The sequence below is a fragment of the Saccopteryx leptura genome, chromosome 1 (genome assembly GCF_036850995.1).
Source record: "Saccopteryx leptura isolate mSacLep1 chromosome 1, mSacLep1_pri_phased_curated, whole genome shotgun sequence".
Classification (NCBI taxonomy): domain Eukaryota; kingdom Metazoa; phylum Chordata; class Mammalia; order Chiroptera; family Emballonuridae; genus Saccopteryx; species Saccopteryx leptura.
Window position 1 is genome coordinate 233,007,630 of NC_089503.1, and position 23,798 is coordinate 233,031,427.

The window sequence follows — 23,798 nt, forward strand, 5'->3', positions numbered from 1 at the left end:
GCAAATGTTTGCTCAGATTTTTTCCCCTTGATCTAAATTTCATCCATACCTAATTCAGAAATATTTATGGAGAACCTGTTGTCTCAGAGGTGCTGAGAGTACAGCCAGGAACAAAGCAAATGCTTTCTGCTCTCATGGAGGTTATACTCTAGTCTAGGAATCAGGAACCATTACACCATGAATTATTTAGTTATAGTTGTGATTGCTGATGTCAAGGAAAGTTTGCCATCATTGGCAGATCTGACCCCATCTAACCAAAAAGTGAAAATTTCCCCATTGTCATCGTTTTAAAGAAGCTTGACTTTCCCCACTAATCGCTCTTCAATTGAGAAAAAGTAAGAATCAGCTACACTGTTGTAGACAGAACTTAACGTAGTTGGCATCTCCTGAGCCTCTTCCACATGCGAAATACAGGGCATGCGCTTTGCAAACATCTCGTTTCATCCTAACATACCCCATTAGGTAGATATTATCCTCATTTTGTAAATGAGGCAACCAAGGCCGATCTCGTCTGAAATCGGAAAGGATGGGTCTGACTCCAAAGCGTTGGCCACTCTGCTAAACTGCTGAGTTAAATGTAAAGAGATTCTATCTGTGAACCCTTTTATAAAGCACTTCCAAGAGGATCTCTCTAATTTGATTGTTTAAGAAAGGCAGAGGGTCTGACTTCTTCGAAGCAGCTTGATGGTTTCATTCTGAGGAGGTATCTGCTTTCTGTTCTCCCTTCCAGAGGAGATCTGCACCCTAGTCATCGCCGAGACGTTCCCAGAAGATGCGGGGATCTTCACGTGCTCAGCCAGAAATGATTATGGCTCGGTAACCAGCACTGCCCAGCTGGTTGTCACCTCAGGTATGTGAGGGGCGACTAGGATGGGGTTCTTCTCCCCACACGGGGTATGGTTCGCCAAAGGAAAGAACGACCCCAGGAGGAGTGCTTAGCCATTAGGAATGGTTGCTGCCACTCCGGGAGTTGTCCTGACAAGCAAGCAGAAGGCTTTGGGGCAGAGGGAGTGAAAGTGGGCATGAGAAAACGAGAAGGTAATGGTATTGTAGCCACTGGACATGCGTGGGGCAGTTTTTTAAACCATGCAGTTTTGGAAACAATGGAGCTGTCTTCCTAACGACCTCCTGAAAACCGAGAACTCTGCTCACATCAGCATGGGGGTGGGTGCTGTCATTATTGTCTGCAGCGCCCACACGAAGAGGAAGTCCTTGTACAAATAAATTGGTATTTAATCCACGGTTGAAACTTCTGAAAATGTAGTACAAGATAAACCTAATGGAATTTGCAGAAGCTGTAAAGATCTCAGATATCAAATTTCACTGATAGTGAAATATAACTCCAATATGAAAACCTAAAACAATACGCTACTAAATCACCTAATCAGAAATATCAGGATACATTTTTAAACTCAGAAATTTACCACTAGCAAAAGAAACATGAGACAGCTTTTTCCTTTATGTCAACTTTAATTGAGTCTTTTCTGCTCTTGCTGATTTGCTGTACCTTAGTTTATTATTATTGCCTCATCTCTGTTGTTTATTTAAAAGCAATTTTTAAAATATCTCTCTGACCAAGCCTGGCACTTATAATCAAAGTGCATATAATGGGGAATCATAAATGGGGTTGTTAGCTGAATGAGACAGACTTGGAGGGAAGGATCGAATCGCACTTTGATTTCCGTGGGAGAGAGGGAACTGGTGCTAGGGGGCAGCAGAGGCACAGCCAAGCCTGGGTTTGGGAGGGACCTTAGCATGGGAATTGCTCCAGCATCTTCATCTTAAGAAATGTGAATGCTTAGCTTAATCAGAGCATCATGATGTGCCTCAAGAATACTTCCCTAAAGTGTCTAAAACTATTTTTCTCCCATGAAGTTTGGCACCCAATTCTATCAATTACAGTTGAGATTCATATTTAAAATAAAGGCACCTGAGAGAGAGTTGAAAGCTAAAAAAAAAAGAAAGAGAGAGAGAGAGAAAGAAAGAAAGAAAGAAAGAAAGAAAGAAAGAAAGAAAAAGAAAGAAAGAAAAGAAAAGAAAGAAAAAGAGAAGAAGGAAAAGAAAATGTAAAAGTTCACCTTATTGGGAACACAGTGATTGAGTGAGTGCTTTAAAGGTGTCATGATTAGAACTACAGAATGAGGAAGACCCCAGTGTTTCAGAACTGACTTGGCTTGAAGACTGTCCCACCAAATGGCCGTAGTCAAACTGCCAACAGTATGGCCCAAACTCTGGACTCTCAGTGTCTGTGTGGCAAAAATGAGCATACGGTGCTTGCCATTTTTAAATATTATTTAATGATTTTAAAGAGAGAATGTGTGTGTGGAAGGGATAGAGCCAGAGAGAGAGCGAGCGACATCGATCTGTTTCTGTATGGGCCCTGACTGGGGATCAAACCTGCTCCCTTTGTGTACTGGGATGACAGCCGCTCTAACCAGCTGAGCTATCCAACCCAGGCAACAGTACTTCCCTTTTTAACTAGGGTACATCTACTATAGGCCAAACATAATAAATACTTTTGAGGTATCCATTCACCTCAAGTAAGCACTTTTGAGTACATTCCAGGAGCTATGCTGGGCTCTAGGCAAAGCTAGAAATCCAAAAAAGGCATGAGCTTACCCCAAGTTGTGTTCACTTTATTAAGGATAACAAGTAAAAAAAAAGCATATTTTTTTGTGCTGAGTTACAGCTGTGGCAATCATCTGAATTGGAACAAAATATATGTATCTATGAGATCATGAGGCATTTCCCTTAGACTCAAAGCTCTGCTTAGCTTTAAATAGAGTGACTCTTCATTGCTTATCCCATAAAACTTGAGAGCTTGAGCTAAGATCAGTAAAGTTCAGGTAGGATGTTCAGATTCGTGGCTGAAATGTGAGATAGCTGGTACTGTTTGTGTTGTCATCTGTTAACTAAGTTCTGTCTAGCTCTTGTTTGAAGCTTGTTAATGAGCTGGTAGCTGGCTTCCTCACTTGCGGGCTCGTTCAGGAAATGAAACACGTAGCAGTCACCCAAAACTAGCCTGGGAGAACCGAGCCCTCCAGCTGGCTGGGCTCCTGCCTCCAGTGCCAGCAGCAGAGCTGCCTCTTCTGTCACAACAAGGGACAGGGGACCCTCTGACAATCTATAACAGTGTGAAAATAGCTGTTGAATTAGTAGCATCTTATTTTTTTTTCCTCTCTTTCCCCTTCCTTAGCCAACACTGAAAACTGTAGCTATGACTCCCTGGGTGAATCCAACAACGATCACTTCCAGCACTTTCCGCCCCCCCCTCCGATCTTGGAGACGAGTCCCTTTGAGCTGGCTTCAAAGAAATCAGCTGAGATCCAGCAGGTGAACAGCACAGAGTTGGGACGTGGCATGGCAGCCCTTCAAATGCAATTCAATTCTGCTGAGCGGGAAACCAACGGAGTCCACTCCAGCCATGGAGTGAATGGGCTGATTAACGGCAAAGCGAACGGCAGTAAATCTCTTCCAGCACCAGCTGTCCTGCTTTCGCCCACAAAGGAGCCACCACCTCTGCTTGCCAAACCAAAACTGTGAGTACTTCTGCATGATTTTCTAATACTTTCCATACCCCTGCTAAATCACCTCTCCGGTCGGTGACAACGTCTTGCCTGGAATCAGCTATGTGGCCTATGGCCCCTTCCCGGGGGCAAGTGGTTCCCGGCTGATGTGACTTTACTACCAAGTGGGGATCTTTCAAAAACAGAAAAGATACCTAAATATAAAGAAGGAAAATGAGAGGCTTGGTTACATCTTCCCTTGGCTAAAAGCTGTAACTGGTTTCAGCTGTGAAAATATCTGTGCTCGGGGTGGCCTTCCAACGTACAGTGAGGATGTAGCCGCTCCCCAGAGGTGTTGGGCGAGGGACCTTCTTTGAGCTCTCTAGTAAAAGCATTTGCAAATGTTTTAAATTTGAGAATCAGTAAGGAAATCTGACACAGATAAGCTTGGGGAGACTAACAGCTGAGGGTGGAAATTCCTTGTACAGAGCCTGGGGAGGGGAGGGAAACCAGAGATAACCAGCTTGTCAGGAAGACATCACGACCTCCTTGGCTTTGGAATTCCACGGAGCTGCGTGTTCCATGAATACCAGCTTCATGTTTGATTTCCACTATTTTCTTAGGATGATAAACCTTGCATGAGCTGTTTCCATTGGCACTCCACAGCTCAGAGCTGTTATGAATGGAGCCATTACAGTGTCAGAGAAGGGCAGAAATCAATTAACTCCAAAGGTTCTATCATAGCATAACAGACCTCGATAGAGGCCAGTGGAAATGTCAGAGGCATGTAAAATGTATACATACTCGACAAGGTCACACTTCCTTGAGAGCAGATGTGCCAGGATCTAGGAAAGCCCCTTAGATTTTCCCGTAATGTCTGATGTGTTTGATTTGGGGCAGGAAAGATGACTGTGGGAGAGGCGTTACTCTTTGTTTTTCCGGTACCGAACAGTCTGCTCTCTTTTCTCTGTCATCAGCTCATTTGTTAGAAACGTTAGGATATGTAAGATAAAGAATATCATATGTTTGTACATCACTTTATTGTTTAGCAAGGGATTTCATGAAGTTTATAAGACTAATGAAATAAAGCAGCCAGATGAACATCTTAAATTAACAAATGGACAGACAATTTTATAAAAATTAACTTCTGGATAATCTTGTGTTGCATTTTCAAAAATTTATCTATGACTACCCTGCACTTAATTCTGAATGCCTTCCAGGCTCGGTTTTGAGGCCATAGGGCTACTAGGTTTGTCTACAGTAGTGTGAAAGATGTCAGGTGAATATTTAATACTTCTGCTTCCAACTCCACTGAGATACTGAACAGGTAAAATGAGGTCAAGAGTGGCAGCCTTAAAAGAGATTTACACTCTTACCGTTTCAACCCATAAAATTAATTGCCACTGCTGACTCTCTTTATCCTTGCTTTTTGAATATGTATTTGCAGTGCTTTTAATAAAACCAGGGACTTGCTCTCTCCTGAGGAAGAAAGGGTGAATGCTGTTTAATGACTAGGACGTGACTGTGCTCTTGATTAAGTGACCTGTATCCACTATAATGGCTGTCATAAATTAGGAATAAATCACAGAAGAACAAACAGAAGCCGTTAACAGGCATTTCAGCCCTTCTTATCTCAGGAGTTTCAACAGCCCTTCAGCTTTTAGCTCTGCTTTATGGTAAATGTTGGTGTACGTGACGGGGGGCGGGGGCATGTCTACAAAACACAGACAAAACAATTTTGTGGTTATTAAGAGGGTGAGTAGCTTAAGCACAAGTTTGAAGAGTGATGTCATGCCTTATTAGTCAGATTTTCAATATAAAATAGGATACAGGAGAAACAGACGTTAGTGTTTAAGACCCACTTACTCTTCCCTTTGTGAAGAAATTTAGGGGAAGGCAGAGCACCAGATCATAAAACTTGGTAGCTTAGAAATAACATTTCTTTGTACCAGGTTTTACCATGGTCTTCTTTGGTCAAATCTTCAGGTATTTAAGTATATCCTTAGAGTATTCCTTGGTGATTTTCATGTTGTATGCCTGCCATTTACTAAAAAGTCACATGTGATGATACTTTAAAATATAAATATTAAAATTTTTCTGTGAACTAGAATACTTTATTTTGTTTTAATTACAAAGTAACTACATCTTTTTTAAAATTTTATTTTTCCGAAGTTAGAAGAGGGAGGCAGTCTGACTCCTGCATGCACCCAACCGGGATCCACCAGGATGCCCACCAGGGGCTGATGATCAGCCTCTCTGAGGTGTTGCTCTGTTGCAACCAGAGCCATTCTAGCACCTGAGGTGGAGGCCATGGAGCCGTCCTCAGCGTTCGGGCCCACTTTGCTCCCATGAAGCCTTGGCTGGGGGAGGGGAAGAGAGAGACAGAGAGGAAGGAAAGGGGGAAGGAGGGAGAAGCAGATGGGCGCTTCTCCTGTGTGCCCTGACCGGGAATTGAACCCAGGACTTCCACATGCCAGGCTGACGCTCTACCTCTGAGCCAGTCAGCCAGGGCCAGAGTAACTGCCTCTTTGTGTGACAATTTAAACAATACAGGTGTAATTAATGGAAAAGTGAACTCTCACATTGCTTCTTTTCTAAGCCACCCTCTTGAGGTAACCAACTGCATTACTTTGGTCTGAGCTCTTCCGCTCCATTCTCTAGTGTCACGGTCTTCTCTGAAAATGTTTGCTCATTGTTTTACAAGTTGTGTTCTTTGACAGAGGGATGCTGTTGAATGGTATCTGCCAATAATTTCAAATGGCATCTAAGCTATTGGTAATTAATGACTACAGGTAACGGCCATGTGACATTCTTTCACACATCTTTCCTTTTCATTTTTACTTTTCTTTAAGTGAGAAGCAGGGAGGCAGAGAGAAAGACTTCTGGATCCACCCGGCAAGCCCCCCACCAGGGGATGCTCTGCTCATCTGGAGTATTGCTCCGTTGCTCGGCAACCAAACTATTTTAGTGCCTGAGGCAAGGCCATGGAGCCATTCTCAGTGCCTGGGGCCAACCTGCTCCAACCAAACCATGGCTTAGGGAGGGGAAGAAAGAGATAGAGAGAGAAAAGGGGAAGGAGGAAGGGTGGAGAAGCAGGTGGTTGCTTATCCTGTGTGCCCTGACTGGGAATCGAACCAGGGACATCCATATGCCAAACCGATGCTTTACCACTGAGCCCACTGGCCAGGGCCTTTTTCTTTTTATATGTTGCAAAAAATGAGATTTTACCTCTTATGGCTGCCTGTGTAAATCTCTGGGTTTCTCTATTATTTTCTCATCAGCCTTTGATTTTATTCCCCATTTGAGAGGTTTATATCTTGGGAGTTATGGCACTTTGTTCATCTAAATCATTGGTAATCAAACAAATAGGAAACAATTAGGAGGGGGGAAAATAACAGAAACTGAAATATTTACTCTTGCTGTAAGTTAACCTGAAAATGGTGTTTGATTTGTCAGATTCCTGAAAAAAAATAAAAGAAAAGATTAATTTCAGAAAGAAAATCTCTACATTTTTTTCTCTCAAATAGCTCCAATACTGATCATAGAGAATTAAAAAAAAAAAAAAGAACTAAAACAAAAAAGATAGAAATGTCATGAATTCTTGTCAGGTCCAGCCCTGATCTATTAGCCAGCAGAAACCCTCACTAATAACATTGTAACTCTCTCAGTCTCCTGGTGGGTCTGTCATACCTGTCCTGAGGGTGAGTTCTTGGCTCAGTATCATGGAAGCATCTACGTCAGTTTCTGCATCTCCAAGTGCCTTTGTCCCTGACGCTGTCTGAGTTAAACCTGATTAACATGTAGGCCATTTGATAAGAGTCAGTTGCCATGTGCCTTACTGCTTACTGTGGGACTAGAAGGGCTCTTAGACACTGCACAGGAAAAACACATATAATATAGTCACTTATGTGACAGACACTCATAGCTTCTATCACAGAGAAAAGAAGCAGCGGGTACTGAAATCAGGTTCCTTTTCAGAGAAAAAGAGAGAGGAACAAACATAAACCTAACGTATGAATGGCTTGTTATATTATTTTCCTTGTTTGCAGTGCACCATATAAGTCTGGTTGCCTCCCACTCTCTAGAAATGATGCCTGAAGGTTTAAAAGAATTTTTTTTTTAATTTTATTTAGGGCTCAGTGTGTGAATAGGAAACAAAATTTCTGTTTTTCTTAATTCTTGCAAATTTTTTCCTACTAAAGTATCAGGGATTTTATGTGCCACCTCAGCCCAGTCACAGACTGACAAAGTAAAGCTGTCTTCAGAATGATGAGCAATAATAAGCCCAGTAATAACTCTGTGTCCAATCAGAGAAATATTCTCACCCTGCACATGCGGGAGTGAGGGGTGAAGTGTTTAAGAGACCGAGGAGAAGGAATAGTGGCCTGTGTCACTCCCTTTATCAGTGACTTAGCTGGGCCAGGCTTGCTATATTTGGAAGTTCTTTATGGTTTCCTCCGCACTCCTAGACACAAATTTCAGCACAAGTTGTTCCCTCGCCCGGAGGAATGTTCAACTCCCTGGAATGTTCTGCTACTAATGCCTGCCTCCTTGCTTTCGACTCTTAATGTCACCACCTTTCCTGACCACCCAATCTAAAGCAGCCACCCAGCCATGCACCAATAAATCGGCCTCTTTAATGACCTCCTAGCATGTAATTATTTCTCATAGCCTCTTATTTACCTGCTTGTCAGTTGGTGTATTTTTCCCCCCACTATCCTAAGTTTTTTGAGAGTAGGGACCTTGACTTTTCTTTTCCACTACCCTTTCACCAGGATCTGGATCAGGGCCTGACAACCGTAATGCTCAAAAGCATTTTTTGAATGAATGAAACAAAAGCAAATCGAGAAGGAGGAAGAGAAAGATCTTCCACATTTAGAGCAGGCCCATTGGTTCAGCTTCACTTTGAACCTCTGATAGACATCTATTTCCAAACCTGACCAATCCCAGAGTTTCCCCGTTTTACAGTGCTTTTAAGACTGACTTCATTTATCTTACAAATGGGATGACTATGAAAGAATTAAATAAGAATCCCGTGGGATAATATTACAGTAGAAAAGTTTGTCCAACTAAGTTACTTAACGTGGGAACCCTTTCAACTCCTTCCTCATTTCTCCTGTGTTCTCATTTGATTAACATCTTACTTTAAAGCCTTATGGAGAAAATGAGACACTTGGAAGGTCTAGGAGGACATTTTCACTCTCTAGTACATACTAGCAATGTCAGTTGGCCACAGTACAATCAAACTATTTCAAGGTGTGTGTACTCAACATGTTAACACCCCCGTCATACGCCGGACTTTTGATGAAGAGCTGAGGGCTTCTGTGCTACTCCCTTCCTGTCCTGTTTGTGTTGGACAGCTGCTCCAACTGCAATGTGGGCTTTGGTCGGTGTAACTTAGAAAGTAGAACATTTTTCCATCCTTTAACCTCTACTAGTTAGGGTTCAAGATTTCACTATAAAACTGTTTGACATTAGAACACAAATGGCTTCCTGGGTTCTAGTCTAGTGTAAACCTTATCCAGTAGATTTAAACAGGCATACACACAAACACAAAGGCAAAAAGATGACACAAAACAATTTGGGGCAAAATCGGTAACAAAGGTCAAAGAGATGTGATCATCAAGCAATTGTGAAGAGGTCCTTCAATGTATATAAGTGTACAGTATTTAAAAATCTAGCACACCTTTCATTCCCTCACTATTAATTGGGCATCTGCAAAGTATGGGGTAATGCTGGGTGCAGAGAACACAAAGATAAAAAAGACAAAAATGTTCATCTCCGAATAATTTATCACCCAGTGATCTGTAAGATCATTTTGACAAGAATCCACACACAGAGTTCTATACTTTGTGTGTGTGTGTGTGTGTGTGTGTGTGTGTGTGTGTGACAGAGAGAGGGACAGATAGGGACAGACAGGAAGGGAGATGAGAAGTATCAATTCTTTGTTGTGGCTCATTGATTGCTTTCTCATATGTGCCTTGATGCGGTGAGGGGGGGGGGGGGGCTACAGCAGAGCGAGTGACCCCTTACTCAAGCCAGCGACCTTGGGCTTCAAGCCGGAGACCATGGGGTTATATAACCATAGTGATCCCACACTCAAGCCAGCGACCCTGCGCTCAAGCTGATGAGCCCACACTCAAGCCGGCAATCTCAGGATTTCAAACCTGGGTCCTCTGCATCCCAGTCCAGTGCTCTGTCCACTGTACCACTGCCTGGTCAGGCTCTACACATCTTTTAACATCACACAAATTTTGTAGAAGAATAACCGATTTCTAAATTAGGTTCAGTGCACTCTAACTGCCTTGTCTTCTCAATTCAATGTTTGGAAGATTAGCCATTCTGCTTTTGATTCAGAAAACTTAGGCACCAGCTTCCATTTCTAATTAAATTGTTTTTACTACAGATATTTGCTGAGTCTTGTCAAATAACAAAGCAGTGTAGTAGCAGTGTAAGTGCCAGCTATGGAACCAGAGGGGCTTTCAAAATAATATTAGCCCAAAAAGTAGTTTCTTAAAAAATTTGTTATTATAAAATCACACACACAAGCACACACGCGCACACACACACGAAAACACTCCTCAAACACATTGGAGAGTGATAAATAAGGGATATAGGCACAGTTGTGGTCTTAATTCTGAAGTACCTGGCTATGTGGCTATAGCCTCTTCATAAATATAATATGATGATGACATTGCATTAACATTGTTGGTGTTGGATCACTTTGAAAACAACCTCTCCCTGAAATGGAAACTTTTATCAAGGAACTTCCTGGAAGAATGAAACATTTAACTAAGGAATAACATGTTGATGTATTCTTCCTCATGATTTTTTCATGTGAATATTGGCTCTGTCACAGTGTCACGTTCTTAGATCTTAGGATAATAGTGCTTTGCTCTGCTGGTGTCTTGGTGAATACCATATATTCCCATGAATAAGACGCTCCCATATATAAGACACACCTTAATTTGGGGGCCTGAAATTTGAAAAAAAAAAGTTATTGAACTCAAGTTTTATTCATCATAAAATTTATACAACTCCTCATCACTGTCAAATGCAAGTAAAAAAAAAATCTCCAACCACTGTATAAGACACACCCACTCAGTTTTTAGACCCCCAATTTTTCGAAAAAGGGAGCGTCTTATACATGGGGAAATATGGTGTATTGTTTTAATTATATTTCCAGAAGAAAGTTGAGTCCTTATTTTTATGGTTAATAGTCTTATTTAGTGTTTAAAATATCTTAGAAATACTTTCAAATACGTTATGTATGTTCGAAGAAGTACTTAACCAGCCGTAAGAGATACCATAGGTTTATCTCAGACATTTGGTGCTTTCCATGAAAGTATACATGATGATTTAATATTTCTTCCACATTTCCATCTCATTTTGCCTAAATGAAAGGGTTGTTTTGATGCTTATAAAGTAAATTGGAAAAAAAGTCTCTGCTGAGTAGGGACCTTCTATTTTTAAGGGAGAAGGGACTCAGCTCAGAGATAAGATGGCACCACATTTGAACAGTATGCTCAGAGGTAATGCTATGAATTTGATGTCAAAATATTAACAATTTAGTGTGGACGAAAAAATACTAGAAACAAAAATGATAAATGCAGCTTAATACTAATTGTGTGTGTGGAGGTGGGGATGATTGATGAAAGACTTTAACCAACTGAAATGACTCTTACACATTTAGAAGGAAATACACCAAAACATTACCTTTGGGTCTCTGGGTGGTAGAATTTTGAGCAGGTTATATTTTCTTGTTAATGAGTCCTGATTTTCTGAGTTTTCAACAATGATGCTTATCACTTTTGTAATTATAAAGTATTATTTTAAAAGAAATGAATACTTTGGGTCCTCTCTCTTTTACCCTCACTGCTACAGAACCTCAGCTCACTTTACTCTTCCTCATGGATGTTCCCTTCTAAAAATCACGATAACCAAGCTCAAGTCTGAGTACAGCTGGAAGCAGAACATTCTGGCCCTGAATCTTTCACATTTTTCCCCTGAAACTCCTCTCTCATCCTGGAAGCCAGTGACCGCAGGATTCCACTTGGGCATTTAGAACCTATGCTAGAAAAAAGGGCTGTGCCCCTCCCCAATGTGAAGGAATGTGATATTCCTTCAATCTCCCATCTCAGGTACTAGGGTAGTAGTGATATGGAGAAGGTAATTTATTTTAAAGCCAAAAATAAGCCATATATTTACAAAACCATTATTTAACTTATAATTCATACAAGTGAATGAGCGTGGTTTTGTGACTTTATTTCAGCCATCATCAGCACTCTGAAGAGAGAAACTCATATAGTAGGTGGTACTGGCAAGATGGGGATTCTGTAATGTTTAATTTATTGATCCGTGAGAAGCATCACTGAGATCAGCATCCAAGCAGCATGTAGGGTTAGAGAGAGAAGCAGATTAAGCCAGATTAGGGTTTAAGAGGAAAAGAGATAGGACTCAAGAATATGGAAGTTATACCAACAATGTAAATGACTCAAAGGTAATATGAGATAGGAAAGTATGAAAAGGGAACAGTAGGTGATCAAAGTGAGGACGCTGCAAGTTCAAACTCCAAAGAAAGGGCTCCTTCTAAGTGATAAAGGATTGGGAAATATCTGTCTGAATGGACAGTTTAAGTGGAAGGTAAGGTCACAGGAGTAGAGGAAGTAGTCAAAGAACCATGAAGCCAAGATGTTAAAGGGAGCATTGACATGGATGATGGCCAAAGCTGATGACAGGAAATGAAATGCTAGGGTACTAACGGCATTGAGAAAAATAAGGAAATACCAAGGTTGCTGGTGACAGGCAGGGAAGAGAGGGTGATTATAGGTGGAGCACACAAACTTCAAAAAGAAGCAGATGTGAGTGATGATGGCAAACCTGTCCTAAGAGGAGCTCTGGGAAACAGCGTGCAGAACCCTCCCTGCTCAGAGAAGACCATGAGGGGTTGGCAGCCTCATCAAGGGAAATCTGATTTCAGTGAAGGACTAAAATATTTCCAATGCCAGAATTTGAGAAAGTGGGAAAATGGATTAGAAACCATTCAGGAATCCCATGGATAATGAGAGGGATCTGGAAAAGGGACTTTCTAAGGAACAACTGGTAAAGGAAGAACAGGAAGAGAGCTGTAGGGAGAGGTTTGACCTGAGCAGGTAAAGTGAAGGAACAAAAATGTCATCCTGGGGATCACTTTCTGTCATTTTGTAAAGAGCCAGTAAGATTATTCATAATTGGAGGTTGATAGAGTCATTTCCACTGTGACTCATACATCTTTTTTAGCCCCCTCTTTCTTTCAGTTATATTTCAGCTATATTTCAGCACCATGATCCATGTTGTCGTTACTAACCTCTTCTACTGAAGTAGGACTTGAGCTGGATTTTTATTGAATAAGCCTATTTCTATCTTAGTAAATGTTAAAATAATTCTTCTGAACTGATGAGCCTCTGAACCAGATATGTTGACTTTCACGTCGTATCCACAACTTGACCTGCTAGAGAATTTGTCTACTGCAGGCTGAACAACATTAGGTTGCCAATTTTTTACCATTGACTAGTTTTTTTCTGTGAATGTGTACATTTTCCATTCATACTAACATATCACCTACTGGTGAGAACATATGTAACAGGGAGGTTTATTTTAGTTGGTTTCTGTTACATGCATAAAAGCACACTCTTCATTTTCTCAATAAGCCAAAGCATGATGGTTTCCTTACTTGACTCAAGTCATCGTTATAAACCTTGTGGATAATACTGGAGTTGATGTCCTGTTTTGAAAATCTTTTCCATATGTGGCAAGGAATTACATATTCTTTCATTTTGTTTTAAGAATATGTGCATATTAAGCTAATTTAGTAAAATATGTAGATTTCATGAAACCATGTAGCTTTTCATTTCCATGGCTGGATAAGTCGTATGTAAATTTGAGCACACAAATTTCCCATATTATTCAAAAGGAAATCATGAATTCGCTGCCATCAGAACCTCAAACTTTGCTATCCCAGTTTCATATTTTCTGACCCGTGGTTCATGCTAGGACAATGCTGGCTGCTCTGTTTATCAAAGCTGTTGTAAAAATACACATTGATTGTTAAGGTTTGTGATGATGCTCAGAGGAAACACATGTACATTTATTCAACTTCTACCTGCATTTGCTTTATGTTTGCTAAAGTTCACTAGTCTCCATCTCTATTCAGAAACCTGGAAAAGGCATTTGCTGTGTGCCCTGTTCCATTTCCCAACGTCTTTCATGTCTGTTTCTTTTTTTTTTTTTAATTTAAAAGTAATGATGTATGTATCACAGTAGGTAGTATTTGAGGGACTCCAGCTGTGAGCCTCCTGCAATGAAGCTAGAAAAACCACTGAATCACTAAAATACTATCCAAATATTTTTACTTCACTTTATGTGTCAGGAACCAAAAAGAGTCAGTACAGCGATCTGGTATTCTTTTTCCTCAGAGGGTTCTATAAATAGGTCAAATATAGGTAATTATATGCCTCGGCTATAATTTCAAACTTGCTGCTCTTTTAGTAATTGCCATTAATTGTGAAGGCTATGAAAGATTTCTGGAAAGACCACAAATATTTTCTCGTCCTTGTTTCTGTCTTCGTTGAAATAGTTCATACGCCATCTGGTTTCAAGGATGTATCATTATGTGCAATAATGTCTTCTGTAGGGAAAAAAAAGTCCATAAAAGATGGCCTAAGTGGAACGCAGTGCAAAGTAAAAATGTCTCTTGACCTCTGTAATTTCTAAAGTAGAGCTTGTAGCTTGGACTTCCAAAGAGGTTTCCCCGGGGGGTGAATTTCTTGCTCCAGGTGACTGTTGAGGTGATTGTTGTCGTGCCTGGTGCCCTCCTTCCCTTCACAGCCTCGGCTGTCTTCCGAGGGCACCCTCTAAATCAAGCGGAAAATGTTCACGTTTATTTCTATTCTATCACAAAGCAATCTGACACCGACAGGGGAGGATTATTCATGATGAAGCATTCTAGAATCACAGCAGATTTCCCTTCATGTTGGCTCTCTAGTCATTTTATTTTTAAAAGCAGATTTATGATTGGTTTTGTCATTATTAAAACTCTGATACTAAACAGCTGCCTTACTGGAAAGAACCATAATAAAGAATTGTTTTTATTTTTACCAAAAATTGGCAGAGAGAGGCTTTTTTAAAGGCAATTAGATGGTTCCCTGAACATCCCGTTACTTGGAAAGTGGGTTTACACACGAGGCCTAAGTGATCCCGTTTCCATCATGGTGGTGTAGGGAGAAATTTGCATTTTTGTTGTTGTTGTTTTGCTTTTATAACAAGGGACCAAAAACTGCCTTTATAAAGTGAAGTTCTATTTTAAACTCTGGGTGTTAAAAGTAAGCAATCCAAATAAACTGGAAATCTTACTAAAATTGGAAGCGACATGGAATGAGGAAGGTGCCTATTTTCCATTTGGGCTGTGCTCTTGGTCCTTTGAGACGGGACAAAGGACGATGCCGGCTGAAATTGATTCGAGAGTTGCTACACTGTGCTTTCACTAGCTCTCACACTTCATCTAATCAGCTCTCTTCTCCTGTGGGAGGATCTTGGAATCGATGAAATGCAGGGCAGGCCTCAAACAGATAAATTTGGATTTGGGCGAAATGAGGAAGATGCCAGGGAAGACAGGAGGGATCGAGACATCTTCAATGTGCAGTGCTTTTGGGAGGCCAGCCTGTGAGGCTGAGTCTGTGTCACGGGGCTGGGAAGGAGGCTGACCTGTTACATTGCCATTTTCTTAAGACTTAGACCTCTGAAAAGTGATCAAAAATTATACCAACTTTGTGTATGTCTATGGATGGATAAATTAAAATTTTGTAGTAATCTCTTTCTTCCAGATCCTAGCAGTCTGAACTGTATACACTGAGTAGTCCAGAATAAATTAATTTGAGATGATATAATAAAATTACCATATTTTTCTTGCTAACTGCATTCCACTTGGTTCTGAGCAGTCTGTCAGATACAAATCCCAGATCAATAGGTCATTTTTTTTCTTCTAGTGTCAAATTTTTCCCATAGTCTGTTTTCATCTGAAATTGGTAAGTATCAATGATTCTAATTCTAGGAAACACACTGTTCCCTTCTGGGTTTATGTTGAAGTTAGCATATACCTCAATATACTGTGGAAAGGTAAAACAGGCTTATCATGGAATTCACAGAAATTGAAAAATCACTGGACACAGTCATAAGCCAAGAGCCTCCACCTTGCGCCAGGCATTCCACGCCTGACCAAGGCGAGTAATAGGTTGGATGTTTATTTTAACAGAAGCAGTTATTGTCATCCTGCACTTAGAGTAAGTAGACATGATGGACATTATTTCCTCCAGAAAGTTTTATTGCTGTTTCTTATACGACTTGGGCATGCTTCACATTCGTATAGCATTTTAAAATAAGGAATTACTTAAGTTACACACACACACAAAGATTATTTCAGAGACTTTAAACCAGTATAAGTAACCACAGTACTAGTTATTGAGATACTTAGAAAATGATGCTGTGACACCTTGACTCTTATTTTTCAGTCATGAATTTTTGTTACACTGACCTATGTGTGTCCTTGTTGGGTCTTCTCGGGGCCACCAGTGCAGTATCTTCATCGTTTTCTTTTTCTTTTTTTTTTTTTTTTCATTTTTCCGAAGCTGGAAATGGGGAGGCAGACAGACTCCCGTATGCGCCCGACTGGGATCCACCCGGCATGCCCACCAGGGGACGATGCTTTGCCCCTCTGGGGCGTCGCTCTGTTGTGTCCAGAGCCATTCTAGTGCCTGAGGCAGAGGCCACAGAGCCATCCCCAGCGCCCGGGCCATCTTTGCTCCAATGGAGCCTCAGCTGCGGGAGGGGAAGAGAGAGACAGAGAGGAAGGAGAGGGGGAGGGGTGGAGAAGCAAATGGGCGCCTCCCCTGTGTGCCTTGGCCGGGAATCAAACCCGGGACTCCTACACGCCAGGCCGATGCTCTACTGCTGAGCCAACCAGCCAGGGCTTCATCGTTTTCTTAAACGTTGTTTTTCTCACATGTTCCTGCTATGACAGTAAGAAATGTTCCTCCCAGTGTCCCCCCCATCCTCTGCTCCACTCTCCTCTCACTGCTCTCCGGCTTCATGCACAGCTGTTTCCCTGGGACTTCCCTTCTCCATCATCCTGGGAGTGCTCCTCACCTTTTTCCTGTCCTGGTGCCCCTGATTTCTCTCTGCCATGTTTTTGCCTTTTTGCTTTATTCTCTCATTTGCCAGAAGCACAACCTCTGGTAGCTTTCAAAGAAAGGTGCTGGACAGATTGTTTCTAGACCCTACTTGTCTGAAAAGTGTCTAATTCTGCCCTCATACTGAATCGACAGTTTGGCTGGATTTGGAATTATAGACTTGCCCTAAGAATTTTGAAGGAATTGCTTCAGATTTCCTCTAGTTTTGATGTTATTGTAGACGAGTACAATGCCTATCTGGTTTCTGGTCTTTTGCATATGACCTGCTTGTTTTTTCAGAAAATATGTAGAATACTTTCCTTATCTCCAGTGTTCTGAAATTTTATGATATGTAGCATTTTCAGACACTATAGGATAGATATTTAGTGGGCTCTTTCATTCTAAAAACTAATGAGTATACATTCTGGAAAATTTCTGACGTTATTTTATATTGTCCCTGTTATTTCTGAAATGTGTGTTGTTATGACATCAGAACTTCTACCTGCTGTTCTGACTTTGTTTTCTTGCCTGGTTTTACTGTGCTTTCTGTAGACCCTCTCGCCTTTGTCTTCCAAACATTCTGCTAAACTTGTTTCTGTTACCATATTTTTTTTTATTTCCAAAGGCCTTTTTCTCACTTCCTAAAATTTTTAGGGCATTCTATTCTGTTTCATGAATGCAATAACATCCTTTACCTGTTTGTAGATATTAATCATTGGAGAGTTTCGGGGCAAGGTTGTTATTCTAATTTAGCTCCCTCCTCCCCCTACATTTTCTCTATTCTTTCAAGTTTTTTTTCCCTTTGTATTTATTTGGGCTAAATTTCATGTTTGAAACTTTTCTTATAAGTCTCATGACTTCTCATACCAAGTTGGTTGAAAACTTTGTTTGCTTGGGATTTTTCAGCCAGTAGGTGCACCCTATGATTAAACAAGGACCCCCAGGTGCTGGTACCTACAGGTCGTTTTTAGGCTAATCAGTTCCTCCATAGGTAAAGATGTTCAGTCTCCTCTTTTGGGCAAGGGTGGACAGGGCAGGTACATGCTTGGCAGGTACATGCTTGGCAGGAGCTTAGCTGGGGGTAGGAGCTGGCTTTCGCCATTTAGTAGACACATTCATTTCATTCCTTGCCCCGATGTTCAGCCTCTTCTCTTGTTCCTTCATTCTGCTGTGCCTCTGAAACTCTGCAAGTCCTACCTCTCCGAAATAGAAGCCTTCTGTCTCCTTGAGGTGGAGGAGGAATGGTTGACTCACTACCAAGGAGTAGGGGAGTGCAGCTGGCTGACGACCTAGAAACTTTCAACCAGCCCTCTGGTATCCAGCCTTCTCCCTCTCCCCCAAGATCAGAGGAATCTAGAGGTCAAGTTTTCAGTTGTTCAAATTAGCTTCCTTCTTGCTGGCTTCACCTTCTGCAGGCACCGAAGTTTCTGCCTTCCTCTCCTGCTGTCCGTGACAGCTAACCCATTCACTTCTCATTCTAATGAATATGGTTTTTCACTCCTTTCCTCTTGATTTTTTCTTTTTGAAATTTAAGGAAGAAACAAAAACAAATGCTGCATCCATTCAATCAATCGTGTTTAAGTAAATACCAATTTGTGACTTTGGAGCTTACTGTTAAAGGAAGATTCTTTCCTGCCTAAGGGAGCAACACAGGACAGAGATAGAATCTTTGCCACCCCGAAGCCAGGTGAACCTGGATGCACTTTTCAATGCCCCGAAGTCTCAGCTGCTTCTTCAGTAAAAGGGGAGTATGACAGCTCCTGCTTCACATGAAATAAAGTGCCTACACAGAGCATGCCTCAGGACCAGGACTCCACTGATACTGCCTATGGTTGTTTTTGTTATTATTAAGAGAATGTTAACGGTGTACACTTAGATGCTTGACTACCCACATAGTAAGGTTCTGAAATATGCAACTTGCAAAACTTGCAGCAGACTCTAAGTCAGCGGTTCTCAACCTGTGGGTCGCGACGCCGGCGGGGGTCAAACGACCAAAACACAGGGGTCGCCTAAAGCCATCAGAAAATACATATTTCCCATGACTTTAGCTGCTGAGAAGCCGCGCTACCATCTGCAGCAGCGCTATGCAGCTTGGACTTGCGTTCCAAATTGAATGCCTGTGGTCATGCGCAGACGTGATTACATCATCCGTCCGGTGCCTAAGGGGCAGGGGAAGCAGGGGGGGGGGGACGCTCCACAGTCCATAGCAGCGCATTACGTGTGTCCAGCGCTTGCTGACGTCGTCAGGGGGCAGGTGCAGCAAGCACAGGAAAACAGAAGCCTAGGAGGCCAAGAGGCAAGAGGCGGAGAGCCAAGAGAGCCTGCGAGACAGCCTGCTGGTGTAAAAAAGGTTAATAATGTAAAAACAGTACACACACCATACACACAATACCATGTAAGTGTAAGCTGCTTTGTGTGTAATCATTACACAGTACACAAAGCAGCTTACACTTACACAAAGCACCATACATTTACACAGTGTGAACTACACCGGTCTTATACTATAAGAGACCACTATAAGATGTAGTTCACACTGTTCCCCAATGTATAGTTATCTCCCATATCTCCCACTATTTTCCCATATTCTGAATGAGGAAACTCATTCCGGCATTGAATCCGGCTCCTATAGATTTCATTGGGAGTGCGGCGGATTTTGTGGAAGAGAGCTCCCAAGAATCTCGGGTTACCACACAATCTGCCGCCGCCTCCTTTTTTTTTTTTTTTTTTGTATTTTTCTGAAGCTGGAAACGGGGAGAGACAGTCAGACAGACTCCCGCATGCACCCGACCGGGATTCACCCGGCACGCCAACCAGGGGGCGACGCTCTGCCCACCAGGGGGCGATGCTCTGCCACTCCAGGGCGTCGCTCTGTTGCGACCAGAGCCACTCTAGCGCCTGGGGCAGAGGCCAAGGAGCCATCCCCAGCGCCCGAGCCATCCTTTCTCCAATGGAGCCTCGCTGCGGGAGGGGAAGAGAGAGACAGAGAGGAAGGAGAGGGGGAGGGGTGGAGAAGCCGATGGGCGCTTCTCCTGTGTGCCCTGGCCGGGAATCGAACGCGGGACTCCTGAACGCCAGGCCGACGCTCTACCACTGAGCCAACCGGCCAGGGCCACCTCCTTTTGATTTCAATAAGAGGTGGAGAAATGACAGTTTCCGACACATTTCTTCCTCTCCTATTCAAGTCAATGGAGGCTGCAGCAGATTCTGCTCAAATATAGAGCATGTTGCTTAATATTTTTCATGCTAGAACTTTTCCTAGAGCAGAAAAATTCCAAAGGTGGAATCCGCCACCCCCAATAGACTGAAAGAGGCCTCACACTGAGGAATCTGCTGTACGGATTCTGCAGTGTAAAAGATCTGCCTCCTATAGAAGTCTATTGGGGGACTGAAAGAGGCCTCACACTGAGGAATCTGCTGTACGGATTCTGCAGTGTAAAAGATCTGCCTCCTATAGAAGTCTATTGGGGGTAGTGGATTCCACCTTTGGAATTTTTCTGCTCTAGGAAAAGTTCTAGCGTGAAAAATATTAAGCAACATGCTCTATATTTGAGCGGAATCTGCTGCAGCCTCCATTGACTTGAATAGGAGAGGAAGAAATGTGTCGGAACTGCATTTCTGCCATACAGGGGATCTCTTTCTTCTGTGGAATCCACGGGTCTCCCATTGAAGTAAATGAGATGTAGATTCCACCGCAGAAACCGCTGCTTTATAGTGTGAAAGAGCCCTGAAAGATACCATGCTGTGCAGAAACTGCAGTGTATCCTATGACATAGTTCACACTGTTCTATATAGAAAACTTGCCACTAATCTGGAAAAAACAGATCCATTAGTTAAGCAGCTATTTACGGAATGGTAGGCCCAATACACTAGGTAAGGAGGTCCATTAGTAATAAATATTTCTCAATATATAATTAAATATTGTTTTTGTGATTAATCACTATGTTTAAATTATGTTTGATTTGTAGCAATGAAAATACATAATGCATATCAGGTATTTACATTTCAAATCATAACTGTAGCAAAATTACAGTTATGAAGTAGCCACCAAAATTATTTTTTGGTTTGGGGTCACCGCAACATGAGGAACTGTATTGCGGGGTCACGGCATTAGAAAGGTTGAGAACCACTGCTCTAAGTGAATTCTTTTCATGTTAATTCCCTTTTTTCTTTTTCTACCTTAAAAGTGGTAAGGAAAAATATATACTTATAGAAATTCACTGACCAATTGGGATGAGCTTTTTTTTTTTACTTCATTCAAATAACCCTATAGTTCCCAGGAATTACACATGAACTCTAGTGAACTGAATATCAGAAATAAGAGTAGTGCTGATGATAGGCTAAGATGTTAGGCTACAAAATATTGGTAGACAACTTGTTCTTTTGTGCAAGCTTATATATGTAGTCATACAGAAAATTAATAACAGACCCCTGAGAGGAGCATTCTGTGAGACATGTTACACGCTGATGGCTAAAGGCTGAAACTCATATTTGTCTCATTTTCTGCTTTGAAAATAAAACAAAGCATTTTTTTTTTTCTGAAGCTGGAAACGGGGAGAGACAGTCAGACAGACTCCCGCATGCGCCCGACCGGGATCCACCCGGCACACCCACCAGGGGGCGATGCTCTGCCCCTCGGGGGGGGGGGTCACTCTGCCACGACCAGAGCCACTCTAGTGCCTGGGGCAAAGGCCAAGGAGCCATCCCCAGCGCCCGGGCCATCCTTGCTCCAATGGAGCCTTGGCTGCGGGAGGGGAAGAGAGAGACAGAGAGGAAGGGGGGGGGGGGTGGAGAAGCAGATGGGCACTTCTCCTGTGTGCCCTGGCCGGGAATCGAACCCGGGTCCCCCGCATGCCAGGCTGTCGCTCTACCGCTGAGCCAACCGGCCAGGGCCCAAAGCATTTTGTTTTAATAACCAACTGAGATGTCATTAGGGAGATATTTATAATTTCTCCAGGATCTATAGACATTTCTTCCTATGACAAAGAAAAATGCTAAGTAAAATATACCTAGAACTTCCATCCAACCTAGACTTTCATCCAAGTCTCTGGCATTGGAGAATTCCCTGTTCTGCGATATCGCGTGTGCAGAATTTCCAGAGTTTCTGATGCTGTTCTAGTCAATTCTCTTCAAGCTCCCACTTTCCCTTTTCCTCTCTGATTGTCATGTAACTGATTGGGTTAGAGTCAGCGCTAAATTGTAAATAACTTGAAAAACAAATCTAGAGATTATCTAGAGAAGGCTTACTCCATTATATACAGAAGAAATTGAATATGTATTGTTTGGAATAAGCTTAGAACCCTCTGAATTGACAGGAAATCCAGTCGCCTTTTAGAGAAAACCAATCCCTCCTTCATTCTTCTTTGCTGTAGGCCAGTAAACATCATTGGATGTTTGGAATAATGTAACGGCCTCTTGGAAATGTTATTTAAGGCAGGGAACATGAAGGCCAGGGAAAACTCAGAAAAACATTGCCCCTAAGTGATATCTGCCTCCTACGTAATCAGCATACCCACTGAGTTCAAAAGATGGGTCAGAACCGTTATGTACTCTTCTCATTACCAGACAGACCATCCATTCCATAAAGGCCAGTCAGGAAGCTGTCCCCTCCCCTCCCTTACTGTCCTCGCTCCCTTGCCCTCCTCTGCAGGGGCCTGGCCTTCACGCCATCAGTTCTTGTCGTATTTCCGGGACAGGCAGTGTTTCCCCCAGGCTGCCAGCGAGAAGGAATGAGGGTATTTAGCAGAAGTCCTTTGCTTTCCTGTGAGAACAGCTATAGGATAGAAGACCTCACTCTTGCTCAGATTAACCAGCTATTATAGGAAAATTAAAATGTATTATTATGGTAACCCAGTCTGTCTCTTTTCTTCACTAATCCTTTCAGTTCTGTTATCTTGTGACCAGAATCAGGATTTCAGAAAGAGATTGGAGGTGGGGCCCAAAAACCCATTCATGCTTTAAAACCTCTTTTCTCTAATTAAAAAGTATTTCTGCCTTCAATTTTTGGGGGTTCATCTAGTACAGGGGTTGGAAACCTATGGCTCGGGAGCCAGATATGGCTCTTTTGATGGCTGCATCTGGCTCGCAGACAAATCTTTTAATAAAAAAAAAATAACGTTAAAAATATAAAACATTCTCATGTATTACAATCCATTCATTTCCTACCGCTCATGTTCATGGTTGCGGGTGGCTGGAGCCAATCACAGCTGTCCTCTGGGACAACACCAAATTTTTATTGGATAATGCATAACGTACACGGGTCGTTGTATGGCTCTCACAGAATTACATTTTAAAATATGTGGCATTCATGGCTCTCTCAGCCAAAAAGGTTCCCGACCCCTGATCTAGTAGACTGCCTTGTTGTAGATACAACCAACAGTCATATTGGTAGAAACCATGTGAAGGGTGTTGTGGTTGCTCTCTTTCGAGTTTTGTATTTGGACGGCAGCAGTAGGCTTTAACTTTGAGTCCGTGTCCCTGATGGTTGTTGAAAGTGTCTCTTTTGGGAGAGTGGGGATTAAGTGTATGTTTTGGATTCTGATTTTCTCTTTCTTCGTTCCTCTACCTCCCACATTCGCAAATGACTTTCATGACCACTGTGTGAAAAGTCAAGTTACTCCTACTAACAGCTGGACATTTTACTAACATTCCAGAGGTTAACCCAAACTTTACCAAAGGGAGATAACAGAGAAGGACCCAGTAGCTCTCTAATGACATGGTATCAGTGGAATGAGCCCTGCTTTGGAAAGTCTCCCTCTAATCACATGTTAATTTGACTCTTTTCTTTGCCTCAGTTTTTCTTTCATTTTTCCTATCTCAAAAATGGCATCATAATATATAATAAATATATCCCTTAATGTTCATACTTTAGCAAAACACATGTACACGAGTGTGTGTGCATGCGTACACCCAGAGTGCAGGTGGATTGCAGCCCAGGCCTGTTTCTGGAGCTCAAAGATGCTTTTGGAGACTCGTGGCCTTATTTTCAAGGTTATAAGATGACTGCAGCCACTCAAATACCAGGTCCTCTCACCAGTCTCCAGAACAGGAAGGATGGGGCAGAGGCAGTGCTCTGGGAGGCTCTGTTTATTTT

General features: G+C 42.1%; 1 protein-coding gene across 6 annotated transcripts in view; it reads left to right on the forward strand.

Annotated features, from left to right (window-relative positions):
* PALLD (palladin, cytoskeletal associated protein) overlaps positions 1–23,798 on the forward strand; it is a 388,850-nt gene that overhangs the window by 191,012 nt on the left and 174,040 nt on the right. For all 6 annotated transcript variants that reach the window (XM_066387796.1, XM_066387823.1, XM_066387815.1 and 3 more), the window contains 2 exons: positions 731–850; positions 3,197–3,539. In XM_066387796.1, coding sequence (XP_066243893.1) covers positions 731–850; positions 3,197–3,539 — 463 coding nt within the window. The remainder of the gene's footprint in view (positions 1–730; positions 851–3,196; positions 3,540–23,798) is intronic.